At 43.1% G+C, this 25,253-nt stretch overlaps 1 protein-coding gene across 2 annotated transcripts; it reads left to right on the top strand.

The window, feature by feature from the left end:
• Positions 1-6: 6 nt before the first annotated feature.
• Positions 7-9,375, top strand: LOC133141851 (V-type proton ATPase subunit B). 2 transcript variants are annotated; one of them, XM_061262640.1, is made up of 10 exons: positions 7-20; positions 1,437-1,576; positions 2,230-2,331; positions 3,897-3,994; positions 4,903-5,026; positions 5,551-5,701; positions 6,241-6,323; positions 6,410-6,514; positions 7,088-7,217; positions 8,851-9,375. In XM_061262640.1, the coding sequence occupies exons 1-10, from the start codon at positions 17-19 to the stop codon at positions 8,985-8,987; spliced, it is 1,074 nt and encodes a 357-aa protein (XP_061118624.1). In that variant the 5' UTR covers positions 7-16; the 3' UTR covers positions 8,988-9,375. The 2 variants fall into 2 exon arrangements, with proteins under 2 accessions (XP_061118624.1, XP_061118625.1); XM_061262641.1 differs by lacking the exons at positions 7-20; positions 1,437-1,576; positions 2,230-2,331 and adding an exon at positions 2,420-2,431.
• The last annotated feature ends 15,878 nt before the right edge of the window (positions 9,376-25,253 follow it).

Below are 25,253 nucleotides of genomic sequence, written 5' to 3'. Positions count from 1 at the left end.
AGACTATCTAGACATCATGGGTAAGAGCCGTAAATGCAATTTGGTCTCGTTCTGTTGACCTAAAGTATTATTATCAATCATTTTTCTTTATGCCAAAGGTTTTATGGACCGTTACTCATTTTAGTCAGACTTTTTGGACAACCGCTGGTAAAATCTTCCTTATACAGTTAATCTTCCTTATACAGTTTCTGTAGAGAAGAGTTTTGAAATAAACTATGTTTTTGTCAACTTTGTCAGTTGGAATCCTTTTGCTTTGCAAATGCTTCTTCAGGAGTGTGCTTCAAGTGAAAAATTTATAGGCATTTTGTTTTAAATTTCAATTTTGGGTTTATGTTCAATTTATGGTTACTCTGTTTTGCAGCAGGGCTGGTGTGAACTGCGAGTTGTAGTTTTGCAGCCATGACGATACTGTGATGAAACGTGTTTGCCACTAAACCCTGGGAGGAAACAGACAGAGCTACCCAGAATAAAAATAATAAGGTCTTCTCCCGGAACAGAGGGAGGAACGCAAATGAGATTTTTTAAACACAAATAGAAATGAAGCCCAAAATGGCTGGAGAAAATAAAACAACCCTTCGAAACCAGGGCGAAATACTTTGCACTCACGGTCGCAGACCGATGAAGAAAATAAAGTACAACCTAGCATGAAAAGGCTAGGCATGAAAATGAAACCATGAGGCGCAGCTCAGGACAAAAATTCAAACCAAAATACATACCAGGACAACGTCCCCAATCCCCGACTCACACGAGTCCAAAAGAAAAGAAAAACCAGAACCCTAGAGGAAGGCGTGAGTGAACACAACACAACCAGCTGCACGCCTTCCTTACCTTTAAACTTTTTTTAACTGATTTGAGAAATCAATACCAGCACCGTACCGGACTCGTAGATTCACAGAGTCTACCTGGTGCATTACCGGCTTAGTGCAAATGCAAGTTTGACGCCAAAGTGGGGACCAAAAGTCTGACACCACTGAAATTGTTCTATTTTGCATTTGTTCTATTTTGCATTCTTTTCTAATTTAATACAAACTTTATCACTTTATTACCAATTATCAGCATAACAATTTGAATGAAAAATATTTCTTAGTATTTGGTATGTACACCTTTTGCTTTAATGACAATGTGAACTATGATGTTACTGAATGCTTGGCTGCTGTCAGTCTTAAACTGTCCACATAAATGTTCAGTGGGGTTGAGGTCAGGTGATTGTGGATTGTGCAGCACCCTCCACTTTACTTTGTTTAAATTTTTCAAAATCCATAAACTTTCTATTTATTTCCAGTATTACATGAAAAAAAAAAAATCCCAGATTCTCAATGTGGTCTCAGACTTTCGGACCCCACTGTACATATTGAATGAATATAAATGAAACAAATGAAGTTATATGTTAAATTGTAGATATACATTGAATGAAATGGACACTCTTCCCCTCCCAGGCCAGCCCATTAACCCGCAGTGCCGGATCTATCCTGAGGAGATGATCCAGACTGGAATATCCGCCATCGACGGGATGAACAGTATCGCCCGGGGGCAGAAGATCCCCATCTTCTCTGCCGCGGGTCTCCCACACAATGAAGTAAGAGTGCCGCCCAAGCTTCCCAAAATGTGCAGTGAGGCAGGACAAGCCCTCCTGTCTTGCTTCTAGTCTGACATACCGTACGCTACCCTATATTTACCCTCCAAATTCGTTACTATGCTTATGGCTGCAGACAACTGATCCATTATGTGAATTGTACTGTTTGACTCCTGTTCTGTAGTTGTTACGATGACCTTACCTTTGGTATGCACTTGCTGTATTATTGTATTATCGCTTTGGATAAAAGCGTCTGCTAAACATTTGTCATGTAATGTAAAGGTTACAGTGAGTTCACACAGGGAAAAAAATATCCCAAAATGTTCCATGAAGCGGGACAAAGTAGCGTTCACTTTATAACATGTTATGTCTCTCTGATGTCTTCTTCCCATCTCTGTTGTGTGTGTGTTTGTCTGTCTGTCTGTCTGTCTGTGTGTGTGTCTCTCTGTATGTGTCTGCCTGTGTGTATGTCTGTCTATGTATGTCTGTCTCTGTCTCTACATGTCTGTCTATGTGTTTGTCTGTATGTCTATCTGTCTGTCTGTCTTACTGACTGCCTGTTTACCTGTCTCTGTGTGTGTGTCTGTCTGCCTGCCTGCCTGTCTGTCTGTCTGTGTGTCTGTCTGTGTGTGTGTGTGTCTGTCTGTCTATCTCAGATTGCAGCGCAGATCTGTCGTCAGGCAGGGCTGGTGAAGAAGTCCAAAGACGTGATGGATTACAGTGAGGAGAACTTTGCCATTGTGTTTGCTGCTATGGGGGTAAGGCTGCTTCTACCCTGCAGAATGCCTGTGTGTTTGCTGCTATGGGGGTAAGGCTGCCTCTACCCTGCAGAATGCCTGTGTGTTTGCTGCTATGGGGGTAAGGCTGCCTCTACCCTGCAGAATACCCGTGTGTTTCTCCTTCACCTGCACACTGCCAGGTCCTCCATACAGCACATTACGCTAGGCTTGGACACCTCTACATTTATGGGTCTTTTGTAAACATGCTCACCTGAACAAATTATGACCAAAAAATATATTATAAATATATTTCTCAGCAATGTATTTCAACAAATATATCTGAAAATGGCAGTAATTTGTTTTTTTACCTATATATTGAAAAGTGTAATATTTTGATCATTTGTTTTCATTTCCCTAAGTGCTTGTGCTGTTCAGTCATATTCTAACAGTCCACTAATGAACTAATTGATTGCAATAATTGGTAATCCATATAAATGATGAATTGACTTTGGTTTCATGTCATCTGGAGCTAGATTCATGGAGACACTGGAACTGGGGGTTGCATGGTAGTGCAGTGAAGTGCACGATCGCCTCACAGCGAGAGAGTACTGAGTTGGCCAGGACTTTCTGTGTGGAGTTTACATGTTCTCCCTGTGCCTATGTGGGTTTCCTCCAGGTGCTCTGGTTTCCTCCCACAGTCCAAGACATGCATGTTAGGCTAATTTGAGGCTAATATGAGTGTGTGAGTGAATGGTGTGTGGGCCCTGTGTTGGATTACAGTGCACCAGTCCAGGGTGTATTCCTTCCCCTTGCCCATTGCATGCTGGGATAGGCTCCAGCCCCCTGTGATCCTGACCTTAACGTTATCTAACAGGCTCTGGTTGGTGAAACGTAGGCATGGTATAGTACCACACAATGCAAACAACAGTCCAATCAAGTCTGTATTTTGTTTCATAATCATGTATTGGAATACAATTGCCTTAAAGGAACGGCCTTTTTTAGCTAAATCACGTTAGAAGGAACGCATTACTAGGTTGAGTTTTTTTAACTGTTTTCTGGTGCCTCCCGATTGGTCGGCATTATCTGGTGTCCCTGGGCACTCACCCAAGTGGCCATATGGGTGATCTGAGCTTGACCCAACAAGGATAAGCAGTTTATAAAATGGATGGATGAATAGAAAATGGATGCACCTTCACAAAATTACCACACGAGGGTGCTCTAGGTTTCAGTTTTGTCAAGCGTACTGATTCTGTATTATATTTTTCTATTAGTGAAACAAATGTGTACATGTGTAAATGTACCTATAGCCTAGTGGCAAAGGTGCTTGACTGGTCCAAACCCCAGTGTAACCACAATAAGAATAGTATTGCTGTTGGGCCTTGCACACGGGCCCAACAGCTGCACTGATCTTATTGTGGTTACACTGAGGTTTGGACCACAAATATTGCTCCAAAGGGATTGCCCCCTGCTTATAAAAATCGCTTTGGATAAAAGCATTGGATAAAATAACTGTAATGTTATGTACAATTATATTGAATTAAAACACTGTTTTTGTCATTCTAATTTAAAATAGCCATTGATGATGCATTATTATGTTGCCACAGGTTAACATGGAAACTGCCAGATTTTTCAAGTCGGACTTTGAGGAAAATGGCTCCATGGACAACGTGTGTCTCTTCCTGAACCTAGCCAACGACCCCACGTGTGTACTTATGACATCATCATATGAGGGAATACGGGAGGGCAGGAATATTTTTGACTCAATAAGACTGCAATAGCATGATTGTACATATGGTAATGAAGCACTGACACAATACTGTATTATTATTTGTTATTAGTTGTAGTAGTAGCCTGGTTAAGTGTACCGCAGTATCTCATTCGAGAATTGAACATTACAAGTGTGTTTAGTCCTGCTCACGTGGAGCAGCATAATTGGCTCGCTGCTCCAGGGGGAGGGACTTGGCAGGGTTAGTAGATCGCCGCACAAAAAGCACCTCGGGCACCTCGGAATCACGGTTACCAGCATGTGGCAAGACGGCTTGAAGAAGGCGTGTTGCTCTTGTAGGGCCGCCGAGGGACGGGGTGTGGGCGGTGTATCTAATACTAGCTCTAATTGAATTGACAGGGTTCAATTGGCTACCAAATTGGGAGAAAAAGGGAAAAAATCCGGGGAAAAAAAAAGTGTTTAGTCCAGTCACTCTGCCTCTCTGCCTCTCTGTCTTCCTGTCTTTCTATATGCAGTGCAGAATCTGTTTATTTAACCTTTACTTAATTAGGATAGGCTTCGTTGAGATTAAAAATCTCTTACAAACAGAAACAGATTACAATACATGAGTTAGAATCAGATCATGAATGTAATATGGCATCCCATGTGCCATATTGTTTATTTATTTTTATTCTTTGTTTGATTAACTATGTAAAGTGTCTTTGTGTACCATGAAAAGTGTGATAAAAATAAATGTATTATTATTTTTATTATTATGATGTCTAATCAAAACATAGCCAAGACTGCCTTTAGCTACTTTACCATAGATTTAAAAAACACAGAGCGAGACCAGCTGAACTTGTTAAGGACTACATTGTAAGAAGACTACATTGCTCCACCTGCAGGATTGAACGCATCATCACTCCGCGCCTGGCACTCACCGCCGCCGAGTTCCTGGCCTATCAGTGTGAGAAGCACGTGCTGGTCATCCTGACGGACATGAGCTCATATGCAGAGGCTCTCCGGGAGGTGAGGGGTGGCGGAAAGTCCACCATGTTGTGCTCCAGCCATAGACTGTAGAAACAACACGGGCCAATGACTTTCCAAGGGCTTGAGAAAAGCTCTTGAAATCACAGAACTCACTCAATTTTGTGTAAAATGGAGCCTTAAGACAAAGCTCTGCCCACACCTGACCGGATGCAGAAAACTTGAACAGCAAGCTTGACGATATTTTAGTGAAGGTAAACTAAAATAAATACCACGATAAATACATTTAAAAAAGAAATAAAGCTTGCCTAAACTGTTAAATGTCTAACTATGAGACATAATTGTTTTTAATTTTATGGAAATGAAGTGGGACTGAAATACGAAGTCTATGAAACACTTCAACCTATTTCCTTTTACCGAGGTCAGAGGGTATAATGCTTCTGGTCAGCACATGCAGCCTGGCAGCACATCACTCCACTTGTTTTACCATTTCACCTTTTCTCCTGAAGAGCATGTTGGTGGGGCTGTAGCTGTAATTTCATGCCCTCTCTCCTGCCCCCCCCCAGGTGTCCGCGGCCCGTGAGGAGGTTCCGGGACGTAGGGGCTTCCCGGGGTACATGTACACGGATTTGGCCACCATCTACGAGCGGGCGGGGCGCGTGGAGGGCCGGGGCGGGTCTATCACACAGATACCCATCCTCACCATGCCCAATGACGGTACGCTCGCCGCCCTGGTCTGCATTTTAACATTACAGTACATTACATTACAAGGCATTTAGCAGACATTCTTATCCAGAGAGACATACAATGAAGTGCAGATCAGACCCAGGGACAAGTGTGTTGAGGGCCCGAGAGGACAGCACAGTTCCGAGTCCCAGCGTGATCGCATAAATACAACTTTAACCCTTGAAGGGTACATCAACTTACCAACTTGCATACCATGGTTGGCAGTTAGAATACCCTATCAGAATACTACAATAACTATACATAAGTGCTATTATAAGCTATGGATACACAAGGCTAATCATGGTGGTGAGGTAGAGAGGGAAAGGCGCAGCCTGATGAGATGAGTCTTCAGTCTGCGCTTGAAAACGGTCTCTGCTGTTCTGACATCCACAGGAACATGCTTTAACATGCTTACATGGTGGAACAACATGCAACGTTCGGATGAAAAAACGACAGCATGTTTATGTTTGAGATTTAGCTGCCTTCATGACCCTGAAGGCATTTCCCCTTTCCTCCTCCTGCCTCTGCAGACATCACCCACCCCATCCCGGATCTGACGGGCTACATCACAGAGGGGCAGATCTACGTGGAGAGGCAGCTGCACAACAGACAGGTGGGGCAGAGCCACACACCCGCCGCTACCGTTCGGCACAAAATGGCCGCCCGCCTGCTGACGCATAGCCGGTTTCCCCCTCACAGATCTACCCTCCCATCAATGTCCTCCCATCTCTGTCCCGGTTGATGAAGTCTGCCATCGGGGAGGGAATGACCCGGAAAGACCACTCTGACGTGTCCAACCAGCTGGTAGGCTGACGGGGGGGGGGGGGGGGGGGTTTCTTTGGCGGTTTTGTCAGGGCAGGAAGTTTGGTGAAGCTGCAGTGTTGGACTGTGTTTGCTGTCTGTGTATCGCATGTTGTCAATCACCAAGTTGTACCTATCAAAATATTCTCCTCAGTAAAATAATGACAGTATTGAGAGTTCCAAACTAGAGGCTAAATTGCTTATTGCTGAAATCTGCTTATGCAGTGTTGTTTTTACAATGGGTCACTATGGGTTCACTTTAAACGGTATGGAATTGGTTAGAGTAGTATATATAGAATCAATGCTGATTATATATATGCAGATCTGCGGATATTTTGAGATTTGTAAATATATACAATGGGGATAATGTAGAGGGGTCAGAAAAGCAGAGTAGTTAGGTTTAGAGAAGGATAAAGACTACTGATGAAAGTCTTGAAGATATAAATGTTTTGCTTAACTGATCTTATAAAGATCTGTCTTCTAAAAATGGGAAAATAAATCACTGTCACTTCCTGTAAGCTGGGGGGAGCAGGGTTTGTGTAGAGAACAGGTCTGATGATGGCGTTCTCTCCGCAGTACGCCTGCTACGCCATCGGGAAGGATGTCCAGGCCATGAAGGCCGTGGTGGGGGAGGAGGCCCTGACCTCCGATGACCTCCTGTTTCTGGAGTTCCTGCAGAAGTTTGAGAGGAACTTCATTGCCCAGGGTGAGTACGGAGAGGGAAGCGGGGACATCGAGATGTATGAGGACTGGAGACGGCTTCCGCTTACCAGCTCCATGGATTCCTATGGGAGCCACTCAATGCCGCAAGAAGCCAGTTCATGGAGGCGGCCATGTTTGACCATGAGGCTTTATGCATACTGGGTACCGCGAAGTGATGAACAGAAATTTTAAAAAATCTTATCTTCTGTGTGGCCCAGAGAAAAATTGGTCTCTGGAGGGTAATTAGTTCAGTTCATAGACATTTGGGAATTTAAAAGTGCTGTCAAAAGTTTTATGAATTTGCCTGGGTGAAGTTCAATGGGGACATTTTTCTTTTTAATAAGCTCCAGTGCCTCCGGTAATCACTGGAGTTTGCCAGAAGCTTCCGGAGGAATCTGAATCCTGGGTCCCCCAAGTGCGACACGAAAATAAAACATTTTAAAACAAGTTTTTTTTTTCTTGTCACGAATATTCTAGCTCATATTGTCCCATGCGAAAGTGACTCCCGTGGAGATGTGAAGCCCTGTGTGGCATGAGGCGGCTTGTAGCGTAGTGGCTAACGTGCAGGACTGGGACCCGGACGGTTGGTGGTTCAAGCCCCGGCGTAACCACGATGAGATCCGCACAGCTGTTGGGCCCTGAACCCCGCATTTCTGACTGTTTCCTGCTTAGTCTAATCAACTATAAGACACTTTGCATGAAAGCGTCAGCTAAATAACAAATTATAAATATTATTATTATATAATAATTATTATAGGGTGACATGGCTCAGGCCAGGCGGCACGGATGGTGCAGTGGGTAGCACTGCCACCTCACAGCAAGGAGGTCCTGGGTTCGAATCCCCGTCGGCCGGGGCCTCTCTGTGTGGAGTTTGCATGTTCTCCCTGTGTCTGCGTGGGTTTCCTCCTGGGACTCCGGTTTCCTCCCACAGTCCAAAGACTTGCAAGTTAGGCTGATTGGAGAGTCTAAATTGCCCATAGGTATGAGTGTGTGAGTGAATGGTGTGTGTGCCCTGCGATGGACTGGCGACCTGTCCAGGGTGTATTCCTGCCTTTCGCCCAATGTATGCTGGGATAGGCTCCAGCCCCCCTGCGACCCTGTTCAGGATAAGCGGGTTAAGATAATGGATGGATGGATGGATGGCTCAGGCCGTAAGAGCAGTTGTCTGGCAGTTGTCTGGCAGTCGGAGGGTTGCCGGTTTGATCTCCCGCCGGGGCTGTGTCGAAGTGTCCACGAGCAAGACACCTAACCCCCAAATGCTCCTGATGAGCTGGTCCGTGGCTTGCATGGCAGCCAATTGCCGTCGGTGTGTGAGTGTTTGTATGAATGAGTGAATGAGAAAGCATCAATTGTACAGCGCTTTGGATAAAGGCGCTATATAAATGCCAACCATTTACCATTTATATTCTCACTGGTTTGGGAATGCTGCTGGCCTGTTCAGGTTACTCAGGCCAATGAGGTGAATGCACTTCTGTTTCTCCTACATTGTTGCCCTGCATAAAAGTATATAATGTTTTGTGTGTTGTCAAGCAAAATAAATGTGCTAGCTACAGAATATACTATGTAAGCGTTGGCTAAATAATAAGTGCTAAATTATGTCGGGTTTACTCACCTCTGTCCTCTTGCGCCCCCTACAGGAGCCTATGAGAACCGCACCGTGTACGAGACCCTGGACATCGGCTGGCAGCTGCTGAGAATCTTCCCCAAGGAGATGCTGAAGAGAATCCCGCAGACCATCCTAGCCGAGTTTTACCCTCGAGACTCCAAACATTAACTCCTCCCCTTCCCTCTCCTCACACCACACCCCCCTGCCCCTCAGACATCAATCAGTATCATTAACTCCTCCCCCTCTCCCATCCTGCCAATCGTCCCTTGTTCTAGGACAGGGACCTTTGCCACCTTCTCTGGTACACCTCCTTAGGGTTAGTGTTCTATCCACAACAACCTCAACTATTCAATATTCAAGATTCAAGCTACTTTATTTGTCACATGCTCATACAAATATGTACAGTGAAATGTTACACCCCTCCCTGGTCTTACACCCTCTATATACCCTCTATACCCACCTATATTTAATACTAGAAAATTAAATATTATATACATATTAAACATGCCCTTCTAGTCACACCCACCCTTGTTGCTCAACTCAAGACTCATGCCCGATCCTACCCCTCCAGGCATGTATTCATGTGGTTGAGGTTACAGTGGAGTTCATTGGATAGGATGTCCCATCCGGGTGATATACACATTGGATTCTCCTTGGCTGCACCTCACCCTGGTGTGTGGTGAGTGCTCTGGCATAAAATGGCTGCCGTATTTCCTAGTTGGGTGTTACAGATTGGTAGTGGTTGCGGTGATCTTCCCCCTTTGACTGTGTACCATTTCAGATGGTAATAGGTGCTATATGAATGCTTTATGAGTAATTTAATCTCTTATTCGTAAAACAGTTCTTCCTGCAAATTGAAGTCATTGAAAGAAACAAACCACACCCCCACTGGCTCCGTTCTTTCGCATTGGTGTTGCTGTTGTCACATGACTGGTTATTTATGGAAAATAAAACATTGTGAGTATGCACTGTTAGAAAAAACAGTTAGAAGTATTATCTGTGTGTACCACTGTCGGCATCTCACTGCAAGCAAACTCACTGTTGAACTGTCAAGTGTGGGCTTGGGCAGATCAATCCAGTTCTTCCACAGTTTTGGAGGATGCACATCGAGTAGAGCCAGTCAGACTCTACGGGTCTATGGGTCTTCTGTCTCTTCTTCTACTCTGCTGTGTAAATGAGCCAGGAAGAGATAGCTAACAGTAGCCTACTGCTGAGTCAGCAAGCAGAGAGAAATACTTCAGATGTATGTTTCAATATTTTAAAACTGTGCCATTTTTCACTTTGTTTACTCACGTATTTATTTTAGCTGAAGAGTGGCAGTCTTCACCTAAGTTTTTCGCTAACTTTGTCGCACCCCTCCTGGTCTCGAAAAAACCCCAAATCACAGGTGTGAAAGTCACAAGTTTCAGCAGTTTGCCAACTGTCACACGATCAGGATAAAAACACTACACACCAGACAGGAGCCATCTCCACAGTGTGAAGATAATGCATGCAAATGAAGATCATTAGAATGTAAGTCGATTGCTAGGGAAATATTCTAGTTGTTTGAAGTAAACTGAAACACAGTTTTCATATATTTTTTCAGAAATATGAAATTAAGTGTACTATAAATATATAATTTTGATGACTTGAAACACGTGTGTCTGAAAAGATCAGGTATCGGAACTGAGGTGAATGTGCATATAGTTTCCTGGCAACATGTCCTTTTTTTGTGTCAAACATTTACAAAGAGTTCTAAGCTGGCCATTGCACACGTGTAGCACCCAACTTAATCGACATGACTGGGTCCAGAAACCCAATTCAAACCCTGCCTTTAATCAAGCCTGTTTATCATCGACACTGATGCATGAGCAAAATTTCCCCCAGAGAAGTTGTCACATATAAAAGCAGTATTTTGTAATGTTTACTATCTGTTAATCACAGATGTTCAAGTAGTGTGCTGTCTATGTAATTCAAAGCATTATGTATCCTTGAGGTGTCTTTGGTGTTGTATTTACGGCAAAAATTACTGTTGTAAATGTCAGATGTGTGGTTAGACAATAGGTTCATTCCGATGGACCACACTGCTGAGTAGATGTATGTACAGTATATATATACATTTTGTTTCCAGTTGTTTCAATGCATGCAGGCCATACTAGTGACTGGTGACAGATTGATTTGTGGAATAAATGTGAAGTCATTGAACTGGTGTTCATGTGATCTGTGATCTGCATCCTACGCACTAGGTGGCGCCAGTACGCCACCACCACAGGATATGTGATCGCTCACTGTAGTGGCACTCCCCACCACTGAATAACACAACCACTGCTGTTGGTCAGATGGACACATAACCTAGACCTGTGGAAGACTAAGGCTGCATGCTAGCATACGAGCATACTAGCATACTACTTGTGCTCAATTTCAGGCTAATTGAAATGTAGCACGAGTAGTATGCTAAGTATGCTAACTCAGCCTTAGTCACCCTTGAGTCAGGCTACTTTCATGTAAATGTTTATGGTGATATATTGAGGTTTTATGATTATATCCTGGCTGCGATTTAAGTTTCCTCTTTAATTGTGCAGAATCTGCTCTATGGCCAGGAGGTTCTGACACCAACTTATTTAGAAACGCCATTGGAAACACCCTACAGGTTGTGTTGATGTTTGATTTCACCCAAAGACTAGTCTGGACCCCAGATGCTCCCATGTTAATGTGTCGGGGAAGGCAAGATTCAGCTTTTAGATTGGCCGCCTGCTACAATGTAACGAATTTAATTGGAAAAGCTGTTACAGATATGATCTCAACTGTCCATGTCTGCAGGTTAGACTGACGCTGTCCCCGGTCCTGAAGGAAACCCAGGCCATGTCTGAAATGGCCATCAAACTACTGCCACTATATGTGCCGTCTACTAAACATACTGCAAATGTATATTTGTACGCGATCTCCTCTGAAATGCAGACCGCGATTAGACTAGATGAGAAAGTATAGGCTAAATTGTCCTCTAAATGTAGTGTACTCAAATATACATACTTCTGGGGTTTGGCTGAGCTTATTCGTGAGCACACTTCTCAGGAAGGCAACCATCCTTTTTACAATGTCCCTCAGAGAGGAAGAGGTGGAGCCATCTTTGGGTCCAATCGCAGTCCAAGAGGTCACAGAGGAAGCGGCAGAGCCTTTTTATGACTGGGCAGTACTTATACTTCCACCGCAACATTGTAAAATAGCATGGGGATATGTTGCACAGTGCAGTATGTTTAGCAGACTGATGCATGCAATAGGAAGCAAGTAAGCTGTTGTGGACATTGTCACAGTCTTTAGGGGACAACAGGAAGATCTGACAGCTCTGTATATCAAAAATGTTTACTGCTCAGGTGAAGTCTCCAGAAAATTCAAGATGGCTGACTGACCATACAGTATTGTTTCACCACGATTCTGTTATGATAAAAAACATCTTTCAAAAACGTTAGAAGTAAATTCGTGTAAATTCCTTAAAATAAGAGAACCATGACTACGATGGAACTATGGCAGAATATGTGATTTTGACTTATCCAGTGCATTGCTTCACATTGACTGATTCATAGTCACAGTGTCATAAAGTTATCAGAAATGAATTCTGGCTGGATTTAGGACACAAACCCTGCAGTTTGACAAGTGATCACTTGGGGGAGATGTTGTCATTTACACTTAAGTTCAGATGTTCATACATATATCAGAAATTTGTGGAACATGCTGTACTTATTTACTTTTCTTGTCTGAAAGTTTTTGTCGGGAATTTTCTGAGTCACAATTTCAAGTTACCCTTCTTCCCTAAAACTTTGAGATTATGCACAAAGTGTAATTATTTTAAAAAGTGTAACATTACACTGAAGAAGAAGCAGACATACCCCCCTCAAGTAAACCCACAGTCCACTCAGCTAAGGTTTGTAAATCTAAACACATTTTTATTTCTATTTTTCTTTAACAGTGAGGAATAACATTGCTGCAGCCCCCTCTTGTCAAATTGCATAGTGGGGGGATTAGCATTAGCATTAGCTCAGGTTAGCCTGTTTGTTTCACCCTGCAGCTCATTGGCTGACTATATTTATATTATTTGAACATCAGTCAAGCAGAGTCTGAATGATGTCCCTCACGAAAGAGACCGTGAGGCATTGTTACGACCGCGTATGCCTCCCAACATGTGATTATGCGAGACCGTCGAGGGGTTGACAACAGGAAGTTTCTCACTGGGCACGTGCGTCAGAGATGGGGGTATTGAATGAGGCTGATTGCAGTGGCTGTGATTAAGAGGCCCATTACTGCCACCCTATGACCTGCCCATCACCAAGATGTGGCAAATTAATTTAGCACAATCATCGGGCGATCTGCCCGTCCTGTGAAGGGCAGGAGCAGTGTGTTCGAGGTCAATGTGTGAAATTTTCATTTAAATTTAGACCCAAGAGTGGTTATTGATGCACAGTCCAACGCAATGCTTCGTTGTGTTTAAGTGCGATGACATTTTAGTCATTGACCAGACAAGCTTATATTCTTTACATACAGTACATCAATACAGCAGATCTGAGTCAAATACGTAATTGTTTTGGATTTAAATACTTTTCTCTGCTTGATTGATCTTGCCTGGTGCATTTAAGGCAACCAAGAGGACCAGAAGACGGGGTTCACACATTTACACGCTATGAGAGTATTTTATAGGTTCCAATACACCAGAACTTTCTCAGTAAAGCTTAGAAAAGTATTTGAATCCAAAATAATTTTGCTTTCTCTCTCCTCTTCTCATACTCAATCTACCTCTCTCTGCCTGTGGAGTGGATCCTCTCTGAAGCTTTTGCTCTTTTCTTTACCTCTCTTTTCTCTTTCCCCTATTCCCCCCCTTTCCCTACGTTTTACGTAGTTATGTTGCCATGAGATCCGGGTCGAATATGGGATTGTTTTGGATTTTAACTTTTCTACTCTTTACTTAGCTTGTCTGGTGTATTGGAACCGATGAAATACTCTCAATAAGTGCAAACCCTGCCTTCTGGTCCTCTTGGTTGGTTCAATGGTGCCAGACAAGATCAACTGAACGCAGAAAACAATTAGTATTTGACCCAGGTCTGGTTGCCATGAGATCGCTCTCCTGTGTCAGGAAGCGGAGGCTTCTGGGAGATGACAAATATCTCTCACAGAGACAGCCCACTGACAGTCCCAGGCTGTGTCCAAAATGATTCCCTATTTACTACATTGTAAACAATTTTGGCTGTCAGCCATGTTGTTCTAGTGTCTAGTGTCTCTGTTCATTTAGTATGCTATTTAGCGCATTATATAGATATTCAATAGATAGGGATGAGTCATTTCTGAGTAGTGGGCAATTTCAGACACAGCTATAGCCTGACGGTCACAGCCTCTAACACTAAGTCAGTGTTAAATTAACACCTTCTGTGTTGGTGATTGATTATCTCCATGTCCACCCCATGGGGAGCAGAGGATGCTGGGATTTTGCCAGGGCCTGCCACACAGGGCTAGTCAGGGCTAGCCAGGATGGCCAACTGCCAGAATGGATTGTAAATATTGATTAGCGGGAAGCGTGCAGGGAAGTGGATGGGGTTGACAGGCCCCAGACAGGGGGGCCTTCCAAGGTCATTAACAGGGTGCTGATCAGGGACGAGCTGGCTGGGGACGGAGGGTGGTCGAGTGAAGCCAGGAGGATCATGGGGCTTTTCGGAATTTTTTTTTTATATGAAGCTGATATTGATATTGACAATCTGACAAATTTCACTAATAGTTAAAATCAGTGCTATTCCAAATTGTACAAACAAATCTTTTTGCATGATTACATTTTAAACTTGATACATACCAAACTGCCAATGGTGTGGACTGAATCAAAATTTCAATATGAGAAAGTTTTAAAATATTTAATATTTTATTGACATATATTTCATATATTATAATGATGATATATTTTCTACAATTTAGGCTTACTATACCCTCCTCAAAGGCTGAAGGGCTCTCCAAGCCTCCAGGACTATCTCCCTCGTCGCTACCTCTTTCATCTTAGGATACGCGTGGAAATTATGACATCTTTCATTTCTACAAACCTTTCAAGCTCTGAAAGTATTGAGCTCCATCTTGTGATCACTTCCTGTTCCAGATGCAGTTCATGTAGTTGGCTGAAATGCCTTCAGCCTCTCAAGGGCAGTAGTTCTCCTGTGCATGTAATCCACCACTTTCCCTTCAGCTCACAACACCTTCCAGTGGCTTTATACTCTCTCAGACTGCTGAGTAACTGTGCAAAGCACAGGAATACATGGATCAGCCACAACATTAAAACCAACCGCCTAATATTGTGTAGGTCCCCCTCAGGCCACCAACACAGCTCTGACCTGTCAAGGCATGGACCCCACAAGACCTCTGACCTCCTGCTGTATGACACCTAGACATGAGCAGCAGGTGCTTTAAGTCCTGTAATTTGCGAGGTGGGGCCTCCATGGATCGGACATGTTAATCCAGCACATCCCACAGCGCATTATCCTGCCGAAAGAGGCCACCGCCATCAGGGAATAGCGTTGTCATGAAGGGGTGTACTTGGTCTGCAACAATGTTTAGGTAGGTGGGAGGTAACATCCACATTAATGACAGGACCCAAGTCTTCCCAGCAGAACATTGCATCTCACTGCCTCTGCTGGTTTCTTCCTATAGTGCATCCTGGTGCCCAAACTACCGTAGCCTTGATTTGAGCCTTGTGCCTTTCTGTGAAAGAGAAACAACCCAAGAGATGGGATTTGAGTAAAAAATAAAAAGAAATGTGAAAGGTAATAGCCATAAAGCTCTCAGCTATTCATAATGTCCAGCAGTCACTGGTCAGACAGTGGTAAGAGTCTACCTGGTAGGTAAAATGTATGATGGATGAGTATTTTCCTGTCACTTTCAATTGTCTTTACAATTCAAAATGGCTGAAAATCTGTTCCAATCTTCATAGTTAACCGTTCATCCACACAGCACTGCTGTCATGGCTCTGTTGTCCTCATGTCACAGTTCCTTTGTCTCATCACTAGAGGTCACAAACTCCTCTCTTTCTGCGTTTCACCCGACTTCTTTTCTTATTATTGGTTTCATTATCATTTTCACCTGCACCTCATTAGTGCATTCAGTACAATGGTAGACGATAAAAGTCCTTTGTGTTGCTTGGTTTTTGTGCTTATCTGCCACCTGTCTTCTGTTGATCTCAATTTTTCTCATGTTCATCCAGTTTGTTGTTTTGCTTTCATGTTTAGTGCTGTGGTTATTCACTAGCCTTGCTCCCTCTTGTTTTATCTGCAGGTGGATCCTACCCTTGCCCTGTGTGTCAGGTGACTGACATCACATTCTTTCTTTTCATACTCGTCTGCAACCGCCCAAATCCGCAACAGAGCTTATCATTAGTCTTACAACGTGAGCATACCTGGGCATTGCAAATTGGGCAGAACAATTCTTTTTTTTTAAAATGTATTTTTGAACATCTTGGCCCAGAGCTCCAAACAGATTAGAAAGTTGAATGTACACTGTTCCCAATCCCCCTACTGAACCTGTGCAAATTATAGTATATCTTTTCAACTCTTATCTTGGGGTAAATTACCACTATGAAGAATCAGAACTGTCTGAAATACCATCGCCTGGGACAGAATAAGAGCATGTCCTGTGCCTCAGATTATAAACGTGTCTGCAGAACGCTTTCACGCTTCTTCTTGTAACAGGTGGTGTGTGAGTCCTGTTACGGGTAGTGTGTGAGTCCTGTTACAGGTAGTGTGTGTGAGTCCTGTTACAGGTAGTGTGTGAGTCCTGTCCTGTTATAGGTAGTGTGTGAGTCCTGTTACAGGTAGTGTGTGTGAGTCCTGTTACAGGTAGTGTGTATGAGTCCTGTTACAGGTAGTGTGTATGAGTCCTGTTACAGGTAATGTGTGAGTCCTGTTACAGGTAGTGTGTATGAGTCCTGTTACAGGTAGTGTGTGAGTCCTGTCCTGTTATAGGTAGTGTGTGAGTCCTGTTACAGGTAGTGTGTGTGAGTCCTGTTACGGGTAATGTGTGAGTCCTGTTACAGGTAGTGTGTGAGTCCTGTTACAGGTAGTGTGTATGAGTCCTGTTACAGGTAGTGTGTGTGAGTCCTGTTACAGGTAGTGTGTGAGTCCTGTCCTGTTATAGGTAGTGTGTGAGTCCTGTCCTGTTATAGGTAGTGTGTGTGAGTCCTGTTACAGGTAGTGTGTGAGTCCTGTTACAGGTAGTGTGTATGAGTCCTGTTACAGGTAATGTGTGAGTCCTGTTACAGGTAATGTGTGAGTCCTGTTACAGGTAGTGTGTATGAGTCCTGTTATAGGTAATGTGTGTGAGTCCTGTTACAGGTAGTGTGTGAGTCCTGTCCTGTTATAGGTAGTGTGTGTGAGTCCTGTTACAGGTAGTGTGTGAGTCCTGTTACAGGTAGTGTGTATGAGTCCTGTTACAGGTAATGTGTGAGTCCTGTTACAGGTAATGTGTGAGTCCTGTTACAGGTAGTGTGTATGAGTCCTGTTATAGGTAATATGTGAGTCCTGTTACAGGTAATGTGTGAGTCCTGTTACAGGTAGTGTGTGTGAGTCCTGTTACAGGTAGTGTGTGTGAGTCCTGTTACAGGTAGTGTGTGAGTCCTGTTACGGGTAGTGTGTGAGTCCTGTTACAGGTAGTGTGTGTGAGTCCTGTTACAGGTAATGTGTGAGTCCTGTTACAGGTAATGTGTGAGTCCTGTTACAGGTAGTGTGTGTGAGTCCTGTTACAGGTAGTGTGTGAGTCCTGTTACGGGTAGTGTGTGAGTCCTGTCCTGTTATAGGTAGTGTGTGTGAGTCCTGTTACAGGTAGTGTGTGTGAGTCCTGTTACAGGTAGTGTGTGAGTCCTGTTACGGGTAGTGTGTGAGTCCTGTTACAGGTAGTGTGTGTGAGTCCTGTTACAGGTAATGTGTGAGTCCTGTTACAGGTAGTGTGTGTGAGTCCTGTTACAGGTAGTGTGTGAGTCCTGTTACGGGTAGTGTGTGAGTCCTGTCCTGTTATAGGTAGTGTGTGTGAGTCCTGTTACAGCTAGTGTGTGTGAGTCCTGTTACAGGTAGTGTGTGAGTCCTGTTACAGGTACTGTGTGTGAGTCCTGTTCCAGGTAGTGTGTGTGAGTCCTGCTACAGGTAGTGAGTGAGTCCTGTTACAGGTACTGTGTCAGTGCTGTTACAGGTAGTGTGTGAGTCCTGTTACAGGTACTGTGTGTGAGTCCTGTCACAGGTACTGTGTCAGTGCTGTTACAGGTAGTGTGTCAGTGCTGTTCCAGGTACTGTGTGTGAGTCCTGTTACAGGTAGTGTGTGAGTCCTGTCACAGGTACTATTTCAGTGCTGTTACAGGTAGTGTGTGTGAGTCCTGTCACAGGTACTATTTCAGTGCTGTTACAGGTAGTGTGTGTGAGTCCTGTCACAGGTACTGTGTGAGTCCTGTTACGGGTAGTGTGTGAGTCCTGTCACAGGTACTATTTCAGTGCTGTTACAAGTAGTGTGTGTGAGTCCTGTCACAGGTACTGTGTCAGTGCTGTTACAGGTAGTGTGTGAGTCCTGTTACAGGTAGTGAGTGAGTCCTGTTACAGGTACTGTTTCAGTGCTGTTACAATTAGTGTGTGTGAGTCCTGTCACAGGTACTATTTCAGTGCTGTTACAGGTAGTGTGTGTGAGTCCTCTCACAGATACTGTTTCAGTGCTGTTACAAGTAGTGTGTGTGAGTAAGCTCTCTGGAGCGCCGCCTCCCTCGCCAACACCATCAAAGAAGCTGTACGTGAGCTCCGAGCACTTACTATTTCTGTCTCGGCTTGTGTGCAGGTTTCAGTTGCATTAAAGAAGACCCAACTCCACTCTATGGGTGACATGGCTATATGTGCTGCGGTGGCCAGGCTCTAGCGCTACCTGAGTACATTAGGTCTTCTAACTCCGCCACAAAACCTATTTAGAAAAGCTCATAACGCTGGTTGTGTAGTGGTTTTTTATTTCTTATTGAAGAAATCGTTGACAATTGCATCCACAGTGACTTACAATTGATCAGACTAAGCAGGGGACAATCCCCCCTGGGGCAATGTGGGGTTAAGGCTCAACGGCCCACAGCTGCACTGATCTTATTGTGGCTACATCGTGGCATGTAACACCTACCTTCCGTGTCCCAGTCATACACCTTAAACACTATGCTATGTTATGCTTCCCTTTCCTGTACATATTGTACTTATTGCTTTGCTCTTCATTATTTTACTCACGCTATTCGTGTTGTGTTCTATATTATTAATGTTATTGTACCGTACAGCACTTTGGGCATGAGAAAAGTCTTTCACAAATATATTTTATGGTGATTACTTTTGATTCCCAGGTGAAGCACTGCTGTTATATGTACCTTTGAGCAAAGTTGCGGAACAGTATTTGAGCTGTGTATAGTATGTGAAGATCATATGCTGTGTAAATAACTTGTGCTAAGAGTGGTCATTGAAGTGTGAAAGTCAAATTTACTGACAGACTTGGAGGTGGCGAATGTGCGTTAATTAGCACTCTTCTGCTGTTGTTTAATTTGTACCAAATGGAAAACATGTGGAATGGTTGCAAAGGAAATTGCGAAAGATGCTAATTATTTTTGCATCTCCAGGCAGCTGTAGAGAAACTGAAATCGCATTTCACAAAGATTAAAGACAATTTTTATCTTGCAGGGGAGGGAGTAGAGGTATTTATCAAGCTATCCGAGAAATTGTGCTTTTGGCTGGAGTTTTCCGGTAAAGCATAGCAGACGGTGTTTCTGTTCCCAGAAAGGTGACTAGGAATGACCCTGTAGGTGTTTCGCTCAGATCTGAGCCTGACAAGGCTGCCTGGCTCCTGTTTCAGACCACCACAGTGCTCTTACTGACCACTTAAGTATTTCAACCCAAAAAAACTAAAACATATGTAGCAAAATGGAAAATGTGTTTTATTCCTCATCCTTAAATGGCAAACTCTAGCTTCCTCCCAGACTTCACAGTTTGTGCTAAAGTCCTGTTTGCATCAAGCCTCTAGATTTGTTCTGGGAATTTGTCACAGACGTTAAAGTAATTATAATGTTTGTTGGGAATGCGAATAACACTTGGTTTTCTCTCCTTCATAACCACTGACGTGTTGGTCACCAAGACCCCCCCCCCCATCCTAACGACAGCCTGACTAATCTGCATAATTACACAAAGTGGCGTTCTCTAGGTGGTAATGTCGCAATGAAAGGGCAGCCAGATAAGATGGAGGCCGGTGATTGATTGTGTTAGCGTTAGCGTGACGAGACGCTGGAGTGCTCTGCTATTTTAGGATTCCCCGGAAGAGCATACCTTAAGTGGAGGAGGGATGATGGGGCAGCTTTTACACCTCTTTGTGCAAGAAAGAATATTGGAGAAATTTGTCTCATTTTCACCTTAAAGTGGGGAGAGAATCAGATTCTCTGTTCTATCTGTGAACAAGTACCAGATGTTTACAAAATACAAAGTACCTCCTAGTAACTCAAAATAGCATTATAATATTTTCTATTATAATCTACCTTCTCTTAATGAGAAAATGAGCCATAATTATTGTGTGTATATAATAATTTGTAAAGCATTTTCATTGAATGTATTTCATTAAAATTGAGGTGCTGCTCCTCAGATTTCACCTATCCTCCCTGGCATCTACAGGGATCCCCCGAGACTTGACTAAATCCTATCTCTCTGACCGATCCTCCCAGGTGACCTGGGCTGGTAGAGTGTGAACCCCTCACCCCCTTATTACAGGAGTCCCCCAGGGTTCAGTCCTTGGTCCCCTCCTCTTCTACATTTACACCAGATCCCTTAGCCATGTTATCTCTGCTCATAGCATGTCATATCATTGTTATGCCGATGACACCCAACTCTTTCTCTCCTTCCCCCCATCTGACACACAGGTCTCTACCCGTATCTCCGCCTGCCTGAGAGACATCTGGGGCTAGATGGGCAACCACCATCTAAAGCTCAACCCAGGTAAGATGGAGCCAATCTTCACCCCTGCTCTAACCTCTCCTTTCTCAGATTTTTCCATTTCACCACTTTCAAACGCAGACTGAAGACTCATCTCTTCAGGCTGCAACATCCCTCCCTACCTCACCACCCTGATTAGCATTGTGTATGCCATAGATTATAATTACATTACATTTAATTAATGGCATTTGGCAGACGCTCTTATCCAGAGTGACGTACAGCTGATTAGACTAAGCAGGAGACAATCCTCCCCTGGAGCAATGCGGGGTTAAGGGCCTTGCTCAAGGGCCCAACGGCTGTGCGGATCCTATTGTGGCTACACCGGGATTAGAACCACCGACCTTGGGTGTCCTAGTCATTTACCTTAACCTTAACCACTATGCTACAGGCCACCCCGGACTAATGGCACTTATATCTAGATATAGATATTGTTGTATTCAATATTGCTTTGTCGTACTCAGGGTATTCTAGCTGCCAACCGTGATATGCTAGTTCATAAGTTGATGTATTCTTCAAGGGTTCCGATTGTATCTGTATGGTCACGCTAGAACCGTACTGTCCTCTTGGGTCCTCTTCACACTTCTCCCTGTGTTCAATCTGCACTTCGTTATACGTCGCTCTGGATAAGAGGGTTTGCTAAATACCTTGTAATGTAATGTACATGTATGTACAGTGTGTTTGCTTGTGTTAATGTGTGTGTGCATGAGTTTGTGTATGTGAGAGCTTGTTTGTGTATACAATGAGCTTTATTTGACACTGTGCTCCACAATTTAAAATTGGTAATCAAGCAATTCAATGTGGCTAAAGTGTACATAATCAACTATCATTACAGGGTATTTTTATGCATTTATGCATTTCACTATATAGGTAGAAATTTGGCTACACAAACACTTTTTATATATAGTACCCTCACTCCCATTTCAGGGCACCATAATGTTTGGGACATGACAAATGTTATGTGTTGAGTATCTTTGGTGACATGAGAAAATGCACATTTCATGTGAATTGTTTCATGAGGGGATGGATGGCACCATAATGATTTTGACAGATGTGGTTGTGCCTCATGCTCCCAACCTGGGCGCCATTTCTGCCATCATCACAGCAAGTTAAATGTGGGCTTATGAGAGGTGACACCAGCTGTCATGTTTGAAAACGAACAAGTGTGTGTGTGTGTGTGTGTGTGTGTGTGTGTGCACGCGCATGTGTGTATGCATTCATCTGGGTCTGCGTGAGTGTGTCTGAGACTGAAGTCTGTGAGTAATTCATGGGGGGCGGAGACCGATGAGCCATTTTCATTTTCTTCCCTTATTTAAATTCATCCTTCTTCACATGATTTCATTTCATTGCTGACTCTGCCTGTCCCCGTCCACCATTTTGGTTTTTGCTTTTCTACGAACTGAGTTGTGTGGAGCAGCCAGAGCCCCACTGAAGCCCCACTGAAGCAGCCAGACTGTCCTGCTATCTACAGCCCAACACAAAGCTGCCGTCTCGCGTCACCCCGATTCTCTCCGAGTTGCCAAACCGACAGCCACGCATGTCTCGTTCCGCTCCCATCCGTAATTATCCGAAATAAAATATTCCCTCCCCCGTCCTAGCACGCAACGCATACTTTCAGGAACCAAAATATCACGGCGCTATATCAAGATGCCCTGAAATGAAATAGCTTGCAGCGTTATTATATTTTGGTTCTGTAAAATAACTAAATAAATGCGTGACTAATGATGATTTTTGCTTTTTTGTTTCAGGATAGTCCTTGAGGCACTGCAACTGGCAATAGGAGCATCCTCATTAAAACAAATCTCTTCAGTTCAGCGGACAGAAAACAGGACCGGCAAAGACAGATAAAGTAAAAGATTTTATGTTATTAAAAAAAACATAATTTAAACATCATATTAATTCTAGGTGAACCCGAAAGGTAAACATATGATGATTCATAGACATGCAAAGAAAGGGATTGCTGAGAATTTGCAAACACGCCAAGCCTTCAGAATTGTGTTTCATTCCCGTGATTCAGACAGTGATGAAGTGCGTCCATTTGGCTGGAATGGAATGATGGCACACGAGTATTCCACCGCAATGCAAATTGATTTTTACTGGCCTATGAAACGGAGTTTACTCACGGATAACTGCACGACGAACGAGAGCAGTAGAAAAGTCCTGAATCACAGCTTACCTTCCCATATACAAAAGCTTGTAAAACATATAGAAAACCAATTTATCACATGTGGATAAAGTGCACATTGATTTCAGCAGTGTTTATACAATGTCTTATACCTGCTATAAGGAGGCAAACACACTTGAGAAATTACAAGCACCTGTGTAGTCATGTGTCCCAAACATTATGGTACCCTGGGATTTTGCACACTAGTCTCTAGAGTTTACAAAGAATGGTGCAAAAAATTTTAAATCCAGTAAGCAGCAGTTCTGCAGACAGAAACATCTTGTTAATGAGAGACATCAGAGGAGAATTGCCAAACTGGTCAAAGCTGATAGGATGGTGACGGTAACACAAATAACCACACATTACAACAGTAATGCAGAAGCATCTCTGAACACACAATGCATCATTACATTAGTGGATATACTACAGCAGTAGAAGTCTAAAAAATAAGTCGAATAAATACCTAATGAAGTGTTCACTGAGCGTACATTATATAGTCTCCATGTTGGAAAATAGTTGGTTCCATACAAAGGCTTAGATCAGTGATCACATGATGGGTTTGTCTTGAGCCATGTTTTAAGAGTTGTTTTAAAAATACTGAATCTTGGGCATTCTGTGACATGGGTGGGAATTGAGTTCCATTCAACTGCTACTATGACTGAAAATTCTGATTGTTAAAAAACAGTTTTTCTAAATTTTGCCAAGCAGTCACCTCTGACTGATGCCCTGGTCTCCCTAGCATTGTCCCCGCAGAATGACACAAATTGTTCAAGTAGTGGCAGTGCAAGATCATGAATTAATTATTACATCGGTTACATATCTGCAAAACAACGGAAACTGTCAAAAGGCAATAAATTATTTAAATTAATTTGAATGATGGTACAATGATGGTAGCTCTTTGGTTTTTATCAAGAATGTTCACAGATCGTTTTTAAAGAGTGTATAATGGTTTCAGCATAATCACACCTAAAGGTAGCTGATGCCTAATGTGTGAAATTCATTAGGCTAGCTCTAACGGTTCTGGAGACCTTTTTAAAAAAAATTCTTAAAATTTTAGTTAGAATCAACGATTATGCCCAGATACATGAAGTGCTCAACAATATTTAGCTCTCCTTTATCTAGAATGTCAGGTTGATGTGTGTAATTTCTCTTGAGAGAAAAATGCATGCCCATAGTTTTACTCACTTGAAGAGTTAGACAGTGAGTTAACCAGTTACTGTTGTAATTTCTACATGGTGAAATCAAAATGTATTAAACATACCCTTTAATTCAGGGGTCGGCAACCCTGGTCCTGGAGAGCCGCAGGGTGTGCTGGCTTTCGTCTCCACCTTAAAATAAGCAACCGATTCAGACCCAAGAAACCAGGTGAGGTGAGTTAACTGTGCAATCAACGGCTTTCATTGATCAATTAATGCCAAGTAACAACGAAAGCCAGCACACCCTGCGGCTCTCGAGGACCAGGGTTGCCGACCCCTGCTTTAATTAATGCTGAGAATATGTACTTAAACCATATGTTAACTGTGTGATTCCAAATCTAAAATTGTGGCAAATCAGAGGCAAATCAAGACATAATGGGATTTTAATCACAAACATTATGCAGGGCACTGTAGAGAACAAGTGTATTTTCATATGATTATGGACCCTTATATATCTATATATACAGAACTGTGCAAAAGCTGTTGAAAGTAAGAATGCTTTCAAAAATAGAAATGTTAATAGTTTATTTTTATCAATTAACAAAATGCAAAGTGAGTGAACAGAAGAAAAATCTAAATCAAATCAATATTTGGTGTGACCACCCTTTGCCTTCAAACCAGCATCAATTCTTCTAGGTACACTTACACAAAGTCAGGGATTTTGTAGGCATATAGTCAGGTGTGCGATTAACCAATTATACCAAACAGGAGATAATGATCATCGATTTAATATGTAGGTTGAAACACAGCTGTGTAGGAGGGTTAAAACTGTGTGAGGAACAGCCAGACTCCGCTTCCAAGGTAAGGTTGCTGAAGACAGTTTAATGTCAGAAGTCATACACCATGGCAAGACTGAGCACAGCAACAAGACACAAGGTAGTTATTCTGCATCAGCAAGGTCTCGTCCAGGCAGAAATTTCAAGGCAGACAGGGGTTTCCAGATGTGCTGTCCAAGCTCTATTGAAGAAGCACAAAGAAACGGGCAATGTTGAGGACCATAGATGCAGAGATCGGCCAAGGAAACTTAGTGCAGCAGATGAAAGACACATCATGCTTACTTCCCTTCACAATCAGAAGATGTCCAGCAGCTCAGAATTGGCAGAAACCA

Source organism: Conger conger, chromosome 12 (assembly GCF_963514075.1).
Source record: "Conger conger chromosome 12, fConCon1.1, whole genome shotgun sequence".
Taxonomy (NCBI): domain Eukaryota; kingdom Metazoa; phylum Chordata; class Actinopteri; order Anguilliformes; family Congridae; genus Conger; species Conger conger.
The sequence above is the reverse complement of the archived record's forward strand: the minus strand, read 5'-3'. Positions and strand labels throughout refer to the sequence as shown.